At 35.4% G+C, this 14329-nt stretch overlaps 2 protein-coding genes across 2 annotated transcripts; one reads left to right on the forward strand and one right to left on the reverse strand.

Annotated features, from left to right (window-relative positions):
* Positions 1-4295: 4295 nt before the first annotated feature.
* On the forward strand, positions 4296-9889 carry LOC104895739 (hypothetical protein). Its single transcript, XM_010682316.4, has 3 exons — positions 4296-4621; positions 8542-8913; positions 8995-9889. The coding sequence occupies exons 1-3, from the start codon at positions 4592-4594 to the stop codon at positions 9547-9549; spliced, it is 957 nt and encodes a 318-aa protein (XP_010680618.1). The 5' UTR covers positions 4296-4591; the 3' UTR covers positions 9550-9889.
* Positions 9890-10810: 921 nt separating this feature from the next.
* On the reverse strand, positions 10811-11590 carry LOC104895740 (uncharacterized). The gene has a single exon (XM_010682317.4). It carries the CDS (start codon positions 11448-11450, stop codon positions 10986-10988), a length of 465 nt encoding a protein of 154 aa, XP_010680619.2. The 5' UTR covers positions 11451-11590; the 3' UTR covers positions 10811-10985.
* Positions 11591-14329: the final 2739 nt, after the last annotated feature.

Below are 14329 nucleotides of genomic sequence, written 5' to 3' on the forward strand. Positions count from 1 at the left end.
GGCACACATAAAATTGTTTTTGAAGGGACGAATATTGATTAATTAGGGAAGCACATTTTAAAAGTATAATAAAAAAAGGGTTAATTGGTTAGAACAACACAGCTTTTGGCTCAAATGCAAGGAACATCACAATCTTAAACGGGTGCAAAGCGTAGAACCAACTTAAACATGTGGTGCAGAAAATAGCATAAATGGCACCGGAGCATGGAGATTCCACCGGAACTAGGGAATCTCCATTAATTTAACATTTTCTTTTGACTCTCTCACTATTTTTTTGTTAAAATTCACGTGCCTGCCCCAATTCCTTTCTATTTCTCTCTTTTCTCTTTTTCTCCTCCAGTTAAACTACCTACATTTCTTCTCCAGAAACAGAATCTTATAATGCAAAAACTAACCTACAACACACCATTTCTTAACCTCCACCACACTAAATCTACCCTACACCACTCTGCACACCACACTACATCACCACCACCCTCTTCCCTAGCCCACAACACTACAGCGCCCACCACTGCCCTCAACATCATCATTTTCCTTCACCACACTAAACACCACCTCCACTCCAGCATCGTCATCCTCTACCCCCAAACACTACAGCACCACCACACCAAACACCATATCCACCACAACCTCGCATTACTCCCAGTCCACAGGAGCATGTGCTACCGTGCTGATTCACCACAAAAGAGAAGAGTTCCAAGAAATTGGAATGACTATGGCGCGACCTCGGAGCGGGCGCTCATCAAACCAACGCATTTACAAACATCACATGGAGTGGTCTTACCTGACATTCTAAGATTGACACTGTACACCATGAAACAACAGTGAATATCAATCTAGGAGAAACTGAGATCAGCTGCCACAACTGTTACACATCAATTATTGATGACGATAGAAGTAAATTCATCAGCTTGATTTCGATATTGGTGCTGATTCAATTTACATGTGATATGTCATAATTATATATAGTTTTTAGATGCATTTTGATTGCATTTGGAACTCCCTTTAGAGCATTTAGGTGCATAATGGCATGAATTACGTAAGTTGTGCTCTACTACTCCCTATTTGTGTGTTTTGATCATTTTCAGGTTACTTTGATGCAAATTGATTATGATTACCTACGATCAAGCCTATTAATAATTGAAGATGAAGATATCTTGCACAAGGATCACAATGCATCCTTTCGGGATAATTTCGAGTTAGAATGAAGCAAAGAGTTAGTGAAAGAAGTGTCAAAACTGACATCTGTTCACCATTTTGACCATAACTTTTGATAGAAATCAAGAAATTCCAGTTGGGTTGGAAACTAGACTTCAAGGGCTTTTCAATGATAGGTCACACGCTAAAATCCAACTTCTGATTTGAGAGATACATCCTTCGCAAGTTGACGCAAAATCGCAGTTTCCTCGCCCGGTCGACCGGGCGGTTTCGTCCGACCGTGCGAAATGAAAATTTCACCACGATGCAAGGCAAATTAGCCCGGTCAACCGGGCGAGAAAAGAGTCAAAATCGCTTGCGCACCCGACCGGGCGGATTTTGCTTTTCTATCGTAACTTTCAATCACTGTCGCCTGACCGGGCGGTTTCTCTGGGACAGGTTTTTTCTCCTTTTTTAGCCGATTTTTTAAAAAGTATAAATAGGTTTTTAGTATCTTCAATTGGACTATCTTATTTTCTACGTTTTTAGGGCTAAACACTTAGTTTTTCTCTCTCTACCTTTGTGTTAACTCTTGATTTTGAAGATTATAAAGATCGTTGATTTCGTTTTCATTGTTATTCAATCATTCGGTATTCTTCTTTACTTAGTTTAATTTAATGAATTCTTTTAGTTGTTGATTATCTTTATTGAGTTTATTATTATCATGAGTGAGTGTCTATTTCTAGGGCTTAGAGAGGGAAACCATGTTTATACCTTTTTTATTGTGGTTTGATGTTCTTTGATATTTGGTTTGAATTAGAATAATTCATGTTGATTTATTATGCTTGTTTAATTCATGTAATTGCGCAATATCATGAGTAATATGTTTATTAGAATCGAAAGATCGTATTCATTAGAGGCTTGTTACAATAGGTAGGTTTGATTATGTTGAGTGACCGTACTGACATATGTTAATCTAAGAGTTGTTAATGCCTGACAAGATTAACGAAATACTTTATTTATTCGAACCTCAATCCAAGTATTGTTGAACTATATTGTAGTAATTAGATTGGTATAAGCATGGTGGACCGATCAATTGCCCTAGGTTTTTAATTATTTGATAAACTTACATCATTTTGTGTTCTAGTTTATTTTAGTTTATTAATTAATCCTTCAATCGATTTTCTCTCTAGAAGTAGTTAGATAATTGAGCATAAATCTATAAAACTCCTCTCCCTGTGGATCGACCCGTATTTGCCAATTTCTGCTAAACAGACACCGTACACTTGTGGTATATTATAAAACCCATCAACAGGGAAGAAAAGCCTAAAATGAGGAAGTAGTGCAACAATGAAGAAGAGTAAAGAGGAGATCAATTTTTTTTTTTGAGATTGAAGTTGAAAGTTGGCAGTTCAAGAGAATAATAAGAGAAGAGAGAGAAATAGAAAAGAAACACAGCTAGGCACGTGACTTTAACAAAAAAGGAGGGAATTAAAAGAAAATATTAAAATAATGGAGATTCCCTAGCTCCGGTGGAATCTTCGTGATCCGATGCCATTTATGCTAATTTATGCACCACATTTATAAGTTGGTGCTACGTTTTCACCCGTTTAACGTTGTGTTGTTCCTTGCACTTGAACCAAAGGTTGTGCTATTCTAGCCAATTAACCTTATTTAGGCGCCTGTACCTGTGGTGGGGCGCCTAATTTAGGCGCCTGTACCTGTGGTTTGGACACCTAATTTAGGTGCCTGGGCACTTTTTTTTTAAGTCAATATAGTCCGATTTTGTGTATTAAAAGAATTATAAAATTTCATTAATATTAATAATGTAATAATGTGGCTTGAAAAGTTGTCGGAATTATTGTCGCCGGAAAAATTGCCGGAGTTCTTGATGGGAGATCCTTGTTGATGAAAGAGATGTAGTGAGAGTGTGATGGAGAGTGAAGAGAGTGAGGGAGAGTGAAAGAGAGTAGGATAGTAAGTGTTAAAGTATAAATACATGTATATGTATTTATACAGGGTGTTAGTAGGAAATTCCAGAACGACATTTAGCAAATGAATTAAGTTACTTGAGTTGAGGACTGAGGGTTGTTAATAATCTCTATTACATAAGGGAAGGGGGGAGCAACGGTGTCCTTTTTTGAACCGACTATTTTGCCCCCCTTTCCTTTCTAAATTACAAAATACTTGCTTGATTAGCTTCTACTTGATTAGCTTATATGAGGAAAATTAAAGTTTCCTCTTATTATAACTTTATAGAAATAAAATACCTGCTTGATTAGCTTCTATTTTCACTGATCAACAAATATATTTCATGTTATTATCATTGACGACTACACATATATAGCTTTTTATGCACGCGATGCGTGCGATGACATTTTTAGGCCTAATTATTACTAAGTAGTAAACAAAAAGAAAATACAAGTTAGTATTTAAGTTCACCTCCATTTTGTAGAAATAAGATTCTTTGAACTACAATCAAATAGTATTTAAAAACACTTTAATAAATAAGTTAAATAAATGAACAAATAACAGTATTTTATTTCTATAAATGCTTTGCAAAAACCATTTCATGCGAAATCAGATTGTGTATGAAAAATTTGAAATTTCATTTCACCTATAATTGAAAATCAAAGTGTTCAAATTTAGAAAAGGAGAAAAATTAAAAATGACCATTTCATGCAAAATCAGATTGTGTATGAAAAACTTAAATTTCCTTTCAAATATAATTGAAACTCAAAGTGTGAACATTTAGAAAAGGAGAAAAAATTAAAATGATGAAAATTCTTAAATATCTGTGAAATCAGAATTTAGAAGTTAGACAAGGAAAAAAAAACTAAAATTGTATTATACTTTTCGGTTACAATTTTGGGATCATAGAGAAATTACTGAAATCCATATAAAAAACTATTATAAATTACAAAAATGAATAAAACCAAAAAAAAAAGAACATGACGATATTTAGTAAAGAACATCATATTGACTATAAAAGAACATGCGCATATAAGACTTGAGAAACAAAAAACTATTCAAAATCACAAAAATGAATGACAACATAAAAAGAACATGGATTAATCTTATTCACAAAATAGAGGTGAACTTACATACTAACTTGCATTTTCAGTTTGTTTACTACTTAGTATTAGGCCTAAAAATATCACCGCACGCATCGCGTGCACAAAAGACTAGTTTGCATATAATACGAGTTAAGAAATGGGAATTTCCCCACCCCCATAGAATAAAAAGAGCGTGAAAATTAAGTGGGTAAAAGGAAAAAAAAAAAAAAAAAGGGGTCACAAGAAGGTGAAAATCCCCCTCTTCGGCCAAAAATTCTTCACTGCAAAAGCGAAAACCTTGGGAAAGTGTGTTGATGAGCACCTGAGCAGAGAAATTAGCGGGATTTAGGAGGTTTATTTTCGCATTTTTGAACATTCTCTCTATTCAGGCTTTTATAATGCGTGAGATTTCTCCAATTTCTACTCAGGTGAATTATTTTACTCTAAAATCCTAATCCTTTTATTTCTGGGTTTGGTTTGATTATAATGTTGTTTTACTGATGTCTGATGAATAACATTTATTTTGCTTTCTGGGTTTTGTCAGTAATGGTTGAAATGTTGAATATTGAATTATTTGTGGGTCATCGAGAAAGATTTTGTTGATTGTTCCAAATTTTCATTATATGGGTTGCATTGTTTGTTAGTGTTCATGCCTACTTAATTCAGAAAGAAACCCTTTTTTGGCTTAAGAATCAACAAAATCACGACTTCATATTCTTTCGAGGACTGGATTTGATGATATTAGGCTAATTAATGTAGATCATACTAATGTTAGTTGTCAATCTTTTGCACATATTACTATTAAAACTGGTGTACATCTTTTGTGCCTGGAGTTTGCATATGAGAGCTTGGCTACCTGAAACTAGACCAATATGGAATGTGACAAAGTAAAATGTGGATGAATTTGATGGTAGCAATGTATTTTCTTTAGTATTCATGGGTTTTCATGCAAATGTAACACGCTATGCTGCTATGCACCACGCAAGACTTGGTTTAGTGGTCAAGGTTTGGTCTCTTACTCTGATGACTTCAGGTTCATGGGATCGAACTACACTAAAGGCTCTTTGGGGTTAGGTTCTCCTTACCATTTCCCCTCACTCTCAATGAACCAATTCAGTACGTCCTTCTCCTTCCTTACTTTTTCTATAAAAAAAACAAAGCCAATACCTGTGGAGTTCAGTGGTGTATGGGGGGGGGGTCTTTTTAGGTCACCTGAATGCATTAAATGGATCTATTACAAAAGTAATGGTTTATGAAGTGGTGTGTGTTGGTTGTCAGCACAAGTTTGTGGGTCAATTATGTGGAAATGGGAAATCTGATACATAAAAAGTGAAAATAGGTGCAGGTAAAGCTTTCTTCTCCTTAAATAACCCCCGCACCAATTGTTCTTGTGGCATTAAGTCTATCAATTAGATAGTTATGTGATAGAGTGGAGTATAAGGACCTTCACATGGCTAGAGTCTAGAACTGATCCAAGGCAATCGTTCTATGGGTAATTTGGAATTTGTTCAGTTCCTACACGTGAGGTACTAGAGCTTTTGATGGAACATATTAATGAGCCATTCTTACATCAGAACTGAAAAGATTGTCACCAAGTTATTGTATCTTTACTGTATGTTTCTTGAATGAATCTTAAAATTTGCTACATATTTTCTTGTGAACAAAGAACTTTTGCTGCAGTAGATAGGAATTAGGAGAGTTACAACTTACAACTATTAGAATATGATACACATTTTTCTATGGTGGTGTTAATTTGGGGGAGTGGGTAATGGTGGAGTTAAAATCTGAATCAGTAAGCCAACCTACACTCTCAAGCTATTTAGGCTATCCCGTAAGGTTCAACTAATGGTTATGTGTCTTATACCTACATACCTTCTCTTCTTGGTCGTTTAATATGCTGTTGCCTTGATGCTTATATAAAAACATTTAGGAACAATGAGTCTTATCTGGCATTTTTTGTTTTCAACATTTGCCATTTGGTATCAAGTATGGAATTGGGCGTTAAACCCCTTAACCCCCCCCCCCCCTTTCCCACAGTCATTTTATTCTTCTTTTCCTCTTTGCCTTCACCTTCCCTCTCTCTCTTTTACCTTCCCTCTTTTATTGATTATTATATCTCTCCTCCACCTCACAACCTCCACTACCTTCTCCTCCCCCTCTTCCATCTTTAACAACGTTTCAGATACATGCCTATCGAGATTATAGTTCTCATTGACGTCATCTACACCTTATTGCTTTCAGAGGATACATTCCTTGCTTGCCAAAACTACAACTGTTTGAGACCTTTTGTGGGAGACTTCCGAGCAAAGGAGTGCCTGAAAACGGCCATCAATATTTTTGATCGAGGAGCAGATTGAAGATGGTCGTGGTTGTTACAATGGTGATTTATAAAGGGGGAACGACGTTGAGGATGTCAAGGGTTTGATAGTAGTAATTTCCAGTGATTTAGAGGGACGATGATCGTGCTGAAATGGTTGGCCGGTGGTCATCAATTTCGGCTAGATCATTGGCAGGACACTGACTAAGCAGCATGTTGGAGGTATTTTCTGGGAATTAGGGGAAGGGAGGTGCCATAGCAGCAGCAGTGCAAAAGAAGGGTGGTAAGGTGAGGCTCTATTTTTCAAGATAGGAGAAAGGGAGAGGGGGCTAGGTTCAATTGGTTGGGGGCTTTGGGGGAAACTAATCTCCACATACTGGTATATGACCATATGAGAGTAGTTTTTTTTTTTGGGGGGGGGGGGTCGGGTGTGTGTTCTGGAAGTGGAGTAGTAATCTCCAAATTTTGTTAAAGAAACATACACATGGGTTTGGATGCTCATACTAAGTAGTTTTTTCACCTCAACCAAACTTGGCCTTAGTATAGGATAATAGGAATTAAATATAATTCCAACTATCGCTAATCTTCTACCAATAATTGATTTATTCAGAATAATGTCAACTATTACCCTACCCGTTTCAAAACTGCCCGTCTTTACCTACAACCCTTCAAACCGATTATTTTGTGTTCTAAATATTTTTTAAGGTCCCTCCTCTTCTTCCACTGCTCTTCCTTCCCTTCCCCAACCCCCTGCCATATCCACACTCAACACCACCAACCCACGACCCAATCCTTAGATGTTCTCATACTTTTGCCGTCCCTTCCATTTTCTTTGAAAATTCCGTTTCCCTCGCTTGTAAGATCATTGCATTTGTCTTCTCCTCATCTAAAGTCTTCTTAATATCATCTCTTTCATCAAATAACCTAGAAATTCAACTCATTTTATAACCCAGAACTTGCATAGTCTTGTCTAACTTTCACTTTTTTAACCTAATCTTCTCTTCAAGAATTTCTTCTTGAACTTGTCTGGATGTGGACATGGCTGTTTGCTTGGGCTGTTGAGGTGAAGGTGGCACTGAACTGGTGTTATTATTGGGAAGACAGGTAGGTGATATGCTTGGAACGGTGGCTAGGTGGGTGTGCAGTGGCTGCTAGAGGTCAGGGAAGGAAGAAGAAGAGGGAGGTTAAGGAAGAGAAATAAAAAATTAAGTATACGAAGATATCCAGTTAGAAGGTGATATTATCTTATTAACCTTTAAAATGTTTCAACAGGTTAACAAAAAATTGAGACCAATTTGAGTACGCTGACCCAATAGTTCAGTTTATCTAAGTTAATCGATTGTTGAGTTATATTAAGGTCAGCAATAGTTTGGGTGTTGGTGTTAATTTTTCCCTTTGTCAGTTGCTGGAGAGCTGTTGAAGATGGGTTTATGTGTAAACATAGGAAATAAAAGGTGTCAATTTTATATTAATCTTAGTCCACATGAAAGCTTTCTGTTTTGAGAAATATTATTATTATTATTTGTTGCAAGGGTATTTAGCATCCTGTTGGTGCTTTCAGTTTACTGTTTACCGAATGCAAAATTGGTGTCCTGGTTTATCTTGTTGAAAAGGGTTATCTAATTATTGGAATAGAGTAGGTTGACTCCATGGTTTCAACGCCATCAATGTTGACATTGTTGACGCTTCTAACATTGGACAGAGAAAATTTTGAATAATATGGAGATGGAAGATCTGTAGCTTTCTGGCATTGGAATGTTTTTTACACAGAGCATCTTTTTAACACCAATGCGTTCCCTGATACTTTATACTACATTTGTGCAAATGTTGTCTGGACTTGCAATCCATGGTTTTATACTTGTCTTCCTACACTATTTTCCATATGATAGATGATCTAGGCCAGATCAATTTTTCCTCTCTTTATTATGGGCCTAAAGTAGTTCGATTTGTTGTTTGGCTTATATATGTACTTCTCCCACTATATGCCTGAACTTCGTGCTTACTATTAAATGGTCTACATACACATTGTAGATAGTAAGTCCTGAAGCTGGGACAATTAGTGCACAACCTGTTATTGTCCGGGGAAGAGGAAAAAACAAGAAGTTCTGGAATGTTAAGGAGGAAGCTACTCTGGTTGACGTCCTCTCTGAATTGAACGGTTCCAGTTGGAAAACTGACAATGGCTATAAAAATGGCTACTGTTATTATGTTGAACAACGAATGGAAGAGAAGCTACCTGGATGTGGCCTTAAAGCCGATCCTCACATCGAATCAAAGATTAAAACCTTAAAAAGGCACCTCGCTTATATACTAGCTATCGAGGAAAATGGTGACGGGTTTTGGTGGGATGATGAACAAACAATGGTGGTTGGCAATAAAGAAGCATTTTTATGTTGGGCCAAGGTAACCTTTCTATGTATTTATTTTCTGATTGTTTGCTCAAGAAATTATTGCAATAAGATAACATAGAATTTGATTGCATAGAATCATGAGGGGGCATCATCTTTGTTCATGAAGCCTTTCGTACACTACGACAAATTATGTGAAGTTTTTGGGAAAAGGAGGCCAATGAGGAAAAGAGTTCGAGTAATTGCAACTGTTGACCCTCCTGTGACTCACATCAGAAACTCAGAGACACAATCAAATGTGAGGGAGGAGGCTACTTCCATAACTCAAAGCACTATGACCCTTCCATCTGAACCTGGTAATGAGAAATCTAAGAGATCTAGGGATTTTGATCCCTCGGAAGCAGAGTTTCTTGAAATGTCCAAAACTATTCGAAGTCTTGCTGAAGCTCAAAAGGACTTGACTTTGACCATGGTAAACATGAAAAAGGCTTCGACACACGACGTGGAAATTAGTGAGCAGAGAAAGAAGTTATTCAGTGTGTTGATGAAACTTCCAGGACTCTCTCCATTGGAAGTAGTTAGAGCTGCACGCTCTATTGGTCAAGATGATCGAAAAGTCGAGGTTTTCTTCAGTATGCCTGATGACTACAAAGTCATGTTTGCTCATCTAGAATTCGAGACTTCTGAATAGTTCATATTAAGCTATTCTTTTTCTCTATTTTTATCAATTATTTTAGTTTGGAATAGACATCTTAGGAAAGCTAATGTTATCCATTTTCTTGTTGGGATGTTAATATGTTATGGTATCATTCAGCTTGGTGTATAAATTAGCATGATCTCAAGACATCACCAGCCAAGGACATTTTGGCTGATATTCTTTGGGTTTTTGTTTAACATAATTGGTTTGCAGTTGGTAATTTGGTATCTTATGAAAAAATCATGTGTCGTTCGTCTGTCAAATGGGAGTGACATTTGTAATAGAATAGTTACGTTTTTAGAAAGATTAGAAGAAATTGCCAGCACGTTTTCAACATTTGTACTTGGCATGTTACATCGACGTAGATGGTTCTATAGCTTGACGAAATTTTAGTGTAATACTGTCTGAATGAACTGAATCTAGCCACAACATAAGCAGTAGGTCTGTGTGAGGTCTTATACAACTCACAAGACTAATGATCATCGGATGATAGTAGTACTCTTTCCGTTTCTCAATACTTGTTGTCACATGACTTCCAGGTTTGAATACGCACATTAGAAATCAATATTGCTAGAGTATTCATCACAAAATACCTCAAATCTTTTTGTTTTGATGGGATGGGAACCTTCTACAACACCTTTGGCCTTTGCATGATGAATTGAAATTTGAGGGTGTAAACTATCAATTGCAGTCTGGAAAAAGCCACAATTTGAGGCCAAAGGCTGCAAATATCAATTAAAATGTGATGTATATATTCAGAAGAACTTCATTACATCTACACCTCAACTGAGATTTAAAAAAATGCAGTCGTCTTCAAAACCTAAAAAGAATCATAAATTTAGAAATATTAGCATAAAAAGTTGTTACAATTTCTTACACTTCCCCCTTCATCATCAATCACAATTTTTTTTTTTAATTAGATAATTAGTCCGAAAACCTATCCATGTTAAGCTACTAACCTGCAAGACACACCCGTTCAAAGTCTGAGTATGAGGCTGAGTAGAAGACTAAACAACCTAGAAGTAAATGCCTCAATATATATTGTTGAAATGAAAATTCAAATCCTAAGCAATACCTTAAAATTTGGGATGGTATTTCACTAAACTACCACCTCTCCCTTCATCATCTATCACAATAACCTAAAAGTAGTTTCCCCTCTCTTCCATCAGAAAAAACAGATAATTTCACACTCAATATCAACAAAATGCAACAAGGGAAGCTAATTTTACTTTATTCAATCCCTCAAAAAAAAAAGTTAACACAAAAATCTAATTATTCAAACAATGATAATTTTGGCCAGATTACATCAAACGCATGTGAGTAATATTCATCACAAAAGAGCGAGTACAACAGCAGAAATCCAAATCAAAATTCCGCAACAGCAAAAACCAAAAACCCTAACCCTAAAAACTTGAAATTGAAATTAAAATTCAATCCAAGTCTTTAACAACTTTAAGTCCCATAGATTTAGCAGTACCAATAATAGAGTTACAAATACTCTGAATCGGCAAATGTTTACAACCAGGATCTTCCTTCTTAACATTAGCAATCTCATAAACATGCTTCAAAGTAACAGATGAAGCGACAAGATGTCCAGGTCGACTACTAGCACTTTCAACACCAGCAGCTTTTTTAAGGAACCATGAAACTGTCGGAGATTTGATAACATAATCAAAAGTTTGATCTTTGTAAGCGATGAGTGCGACTGACATAGGAGTATCAGCTTTGTATTTTTGAGTACGAGCATTGAAATCCTTGCAAAATGCCATGAGATTCAGCTTTAATTGACCTAATATAGCTCCAACTGGTGGACCTGGACGAGCTGCTCCTGCTGGTATGGTTAATCGTACTGTCGCCATTACTGGTTTTCTTACGATCTCTTTTGCTGCCGCCATTGATAGTTGATGGAGAGACAAATTAAGAGGGATTTTGCGACTTGCGAATAATGGAAATTGGAAATGGAGGAAGAGAGAAAATGAGGGTTTGGGTCGAGATTGTTAATTTTTGGGGTTGGGCTTTTGAGTTTCTTACTTGAAAGAAAGGGTTTTTAGGACTCATATACACACATTGTTTTTTTTTCCACGTAGTAAAGTGAGATCTTGTTTGATTCATTTCAATGCAAGAATGTCAAATATGAACTTTTTATAATTTTTATTTATACGTAATTAAAATATTGATGTTCAAGGAAACATGTTAGAGTACCTGAAAGACAAATGGTTCAACTAAAAAAATATGAAGTATGTTCTACAATTTATCACATCAAACTACGTGTCCAAATAAGTGTTTAGATCTTTTTGGGACAAAGGGAATATTGACCATAATTGATAAATGAATTTCATTAGATTTTGGCTTCTCAATTTGGACAAACAACCAATAAAAAGTGTTTGGTTGTTGACTTTTTGGTTGGCTGAAAAGTTGGTTTTTAAGCCAAAATGAAAAAGTTGTCTGGAGTAACTTTTTTATTTCAGCATTTGGCTTGTTGGCTCACAAATTCTCTAATAACCACTAACAACCAGGCCGACCAATGGCCTGTGCAAACATACCATCAGCACAGGGGCCCAAAATTTTGAGCGCTCAAATATTACAGCTCAGCGTTAAAAAAAAAAAAAAGCGTCTTCTTCAATGCAATTTTTTTGAATTGAAACATACAGCGCACATTATTCTCTAACTTTCCCTAATTTCTCTTTTCAATTTTCCAAAATTTGTTATCTTTTGAAAATCTTCCATATTCTTAATTTCTCAATTTCCCTTAACAACTTCCCAAAATTCTCTCTCATTCCTTATCAACTGTTACAGAGAATATGAAAATATCAATTCTGACTTTTCCATTCAATCATCAATTAACGACTAATTTTTTCACTCTTTATATATTTATAACTAATCTCTAATTTTTCATCAATTATCAACTAATTATGAGACAAAAGAAATTGAAATTCATACCTTCAACTTTTTGTTATGTTTTGATTTGTGGGAATTTGGAGAGAAAGAAGAAACCAGAAGACTTATTAAGAGTGAAGATACCTTCTCTTTCTATAGTTCCGTTTCTCTGTCGTCAATCTCGACGTGCGGTCGAGGTCGAATTTCGAAGAAAGCATAGAAACGAGAGTATGAGACAAAGGTGAATTCTAAATATTTACACTAATACATTATCATTCACTGGTTATTCGATTGTGTTTATCAATTATCAATTTTTTTTTGTTTAATTTTTGGTTTGAAATGGTTGGAATGTTCTACCACAATAGACTAATTGCTCATTTGCTCCATATGACGCAAAAAAGATGATTATTAGATGTGGCAGCAGGCGGCATCAGCTGGTACTTTTACTCACTTAGTGGCTTTGTGTGATTTTGTAATGTAGAAGTAATATTTTAAGGATTAATGGTATTGTGTATATTTTAATGAGATTTTTTCTTTAATTTTTTAGGTTGAAATCATTGGTTAATAATTGATTAATTGGGGAATATTTATCACGAATTGGAGTATTATTGCTCAATTGTCAGGTTGTTTCGCTCCTTTTTTCACTTTTACTTACGTCTTAAATTGTTGATTGTGTGATTTACACCTTAGTTCCTTTTTTCCTATGCCTCCTAAAACTAGAAAGTATGAATCTGGATATGAAAAACGTAAGAAAAAAAGGCTTGAGGAGTTAACTCAATCCCAAAGAGGGGCTTTTGATAAATTTATTATAAGAAAGCCTCATATTCATGCTGATAATCATATTATTGAGAAGGTAAATGATGAAGTTCTTGAAAATGAGGTTATTAACGAGAATGTTGATATGGATAATCAAAATGTGGACTCGAAAAATAGAGGTGATGTGCCTATTGAAAATGCTAATTTGGATAATCAAAATGTTGTTTCTAACAGTGATTATGATGAAGATGTGGAGGATAATAGTAATGATAATGAAAAGCAAAAAACCCCATTTTAACCTTTTTTTGATATATTTGATCCAAGAAATCGGGATGCCCTTGATTCTAAGATGATTGATGTATTAGTACTAAAAGGTCCTAAAAGAGATCCTTCTATTGTGAAGGGTCCTAAAGACAATTTATTTAGACGATTTACTGCTAATTTATACACTAGAGTTTTATCTAATGGGGAAAAGTGCGATAGAGATTGACTTGTCTATTCAAAAGAGCTTGATAAATTAAAGTATTTGGTTTTTCTTGTAAGGTCGTTTTCAATAGAGAGATTGGTAGAGGTCGATTGACGAATGAGGGTTTTAGTGATTGGGCACATATTGGTGAAAGACTTAGAGAGCATGAGACATGCATGGAACATGTGATAAATATGGCTATTTAGTATGACTGCGTTTGAGGCTAAAAAAGAATGGAACTATAGATAAAACAGCTCAAAATATAATTGAAAAAGAGAAAGAGCACTAGAAGAATGTTTTGAAAAGAATAAGAATATTTTCAATAGTGAAATTCCTTGCTAAACATAGTTTGGTCTTTCGGGGCTCTAAAGAGAAATTGTACCAAAATAGCAATGGAACTTTTTGGGTTTAATTGAAATGTTAGCAGAGTTTAACCTTGTTGTTCAAGAACATGTAAGACATGTTACAAATGACGATGTTCACTTGCATTATCTTGGTCATAACATCCATAACGAGTTAATGCTTTTGTTTGCTTGTGCAATTAAAACTGAAATCATTTAAAAAATCAAACAAGCAAAATATTTCTATATGATACTTGATTATTGTACACCCGATATTAGCCATCAAGAGCAAATGTCTTTGATAATAAGATATGTTGATGTTTCTTCAATTTTT

The sequence above is a fragment of the Beta vulgaris genome, chromosome 6 (genome assembly GCF_026745355.1).
Source record: "Beta vulgaris subsp. vulgaris cultivar EL10 chromosome 6, EL10.2, whole genome shotgun sequence".
Lineage (NCBI taxonomy): Eukaryota > Viridiplantae > Streptophyta > Magnoliopsida > Caryophyllales > Amaranthaceae > Beta > Beta vulgaris.

Excerpts from the sequence above, each read along its gene's own strand:
- LOC104895739 (XM_010682316.4), top strand. The coding sequence starts at position 4,592 with ATGCGTGAGATTTCTCCAATTTCTACTCAG. Across the intron at positions 4,622-8,541 it reads TTTCTCCAATTTCTACTCAG|ATAGTAAGTCCTGAAGCTGG; the intron begins GTGAATTATTTT and ends TACACATTGTAG. Across the intron at positions 8,914-8,994 it reads CATTTTTATGTTGGGCCAAG|AATCATGAGGGGGCATCATC; the intron begins GTAACCTTTCTA and ends TTGATTGCATAG.
- LOC104895740 (XM_010682317.4), bottom strand. The coding sequence starts at position 11,450 with ATGGCGGCAGCAAAAGAGATCGTAAGAAAACCAGTAATGGCGACAGTA.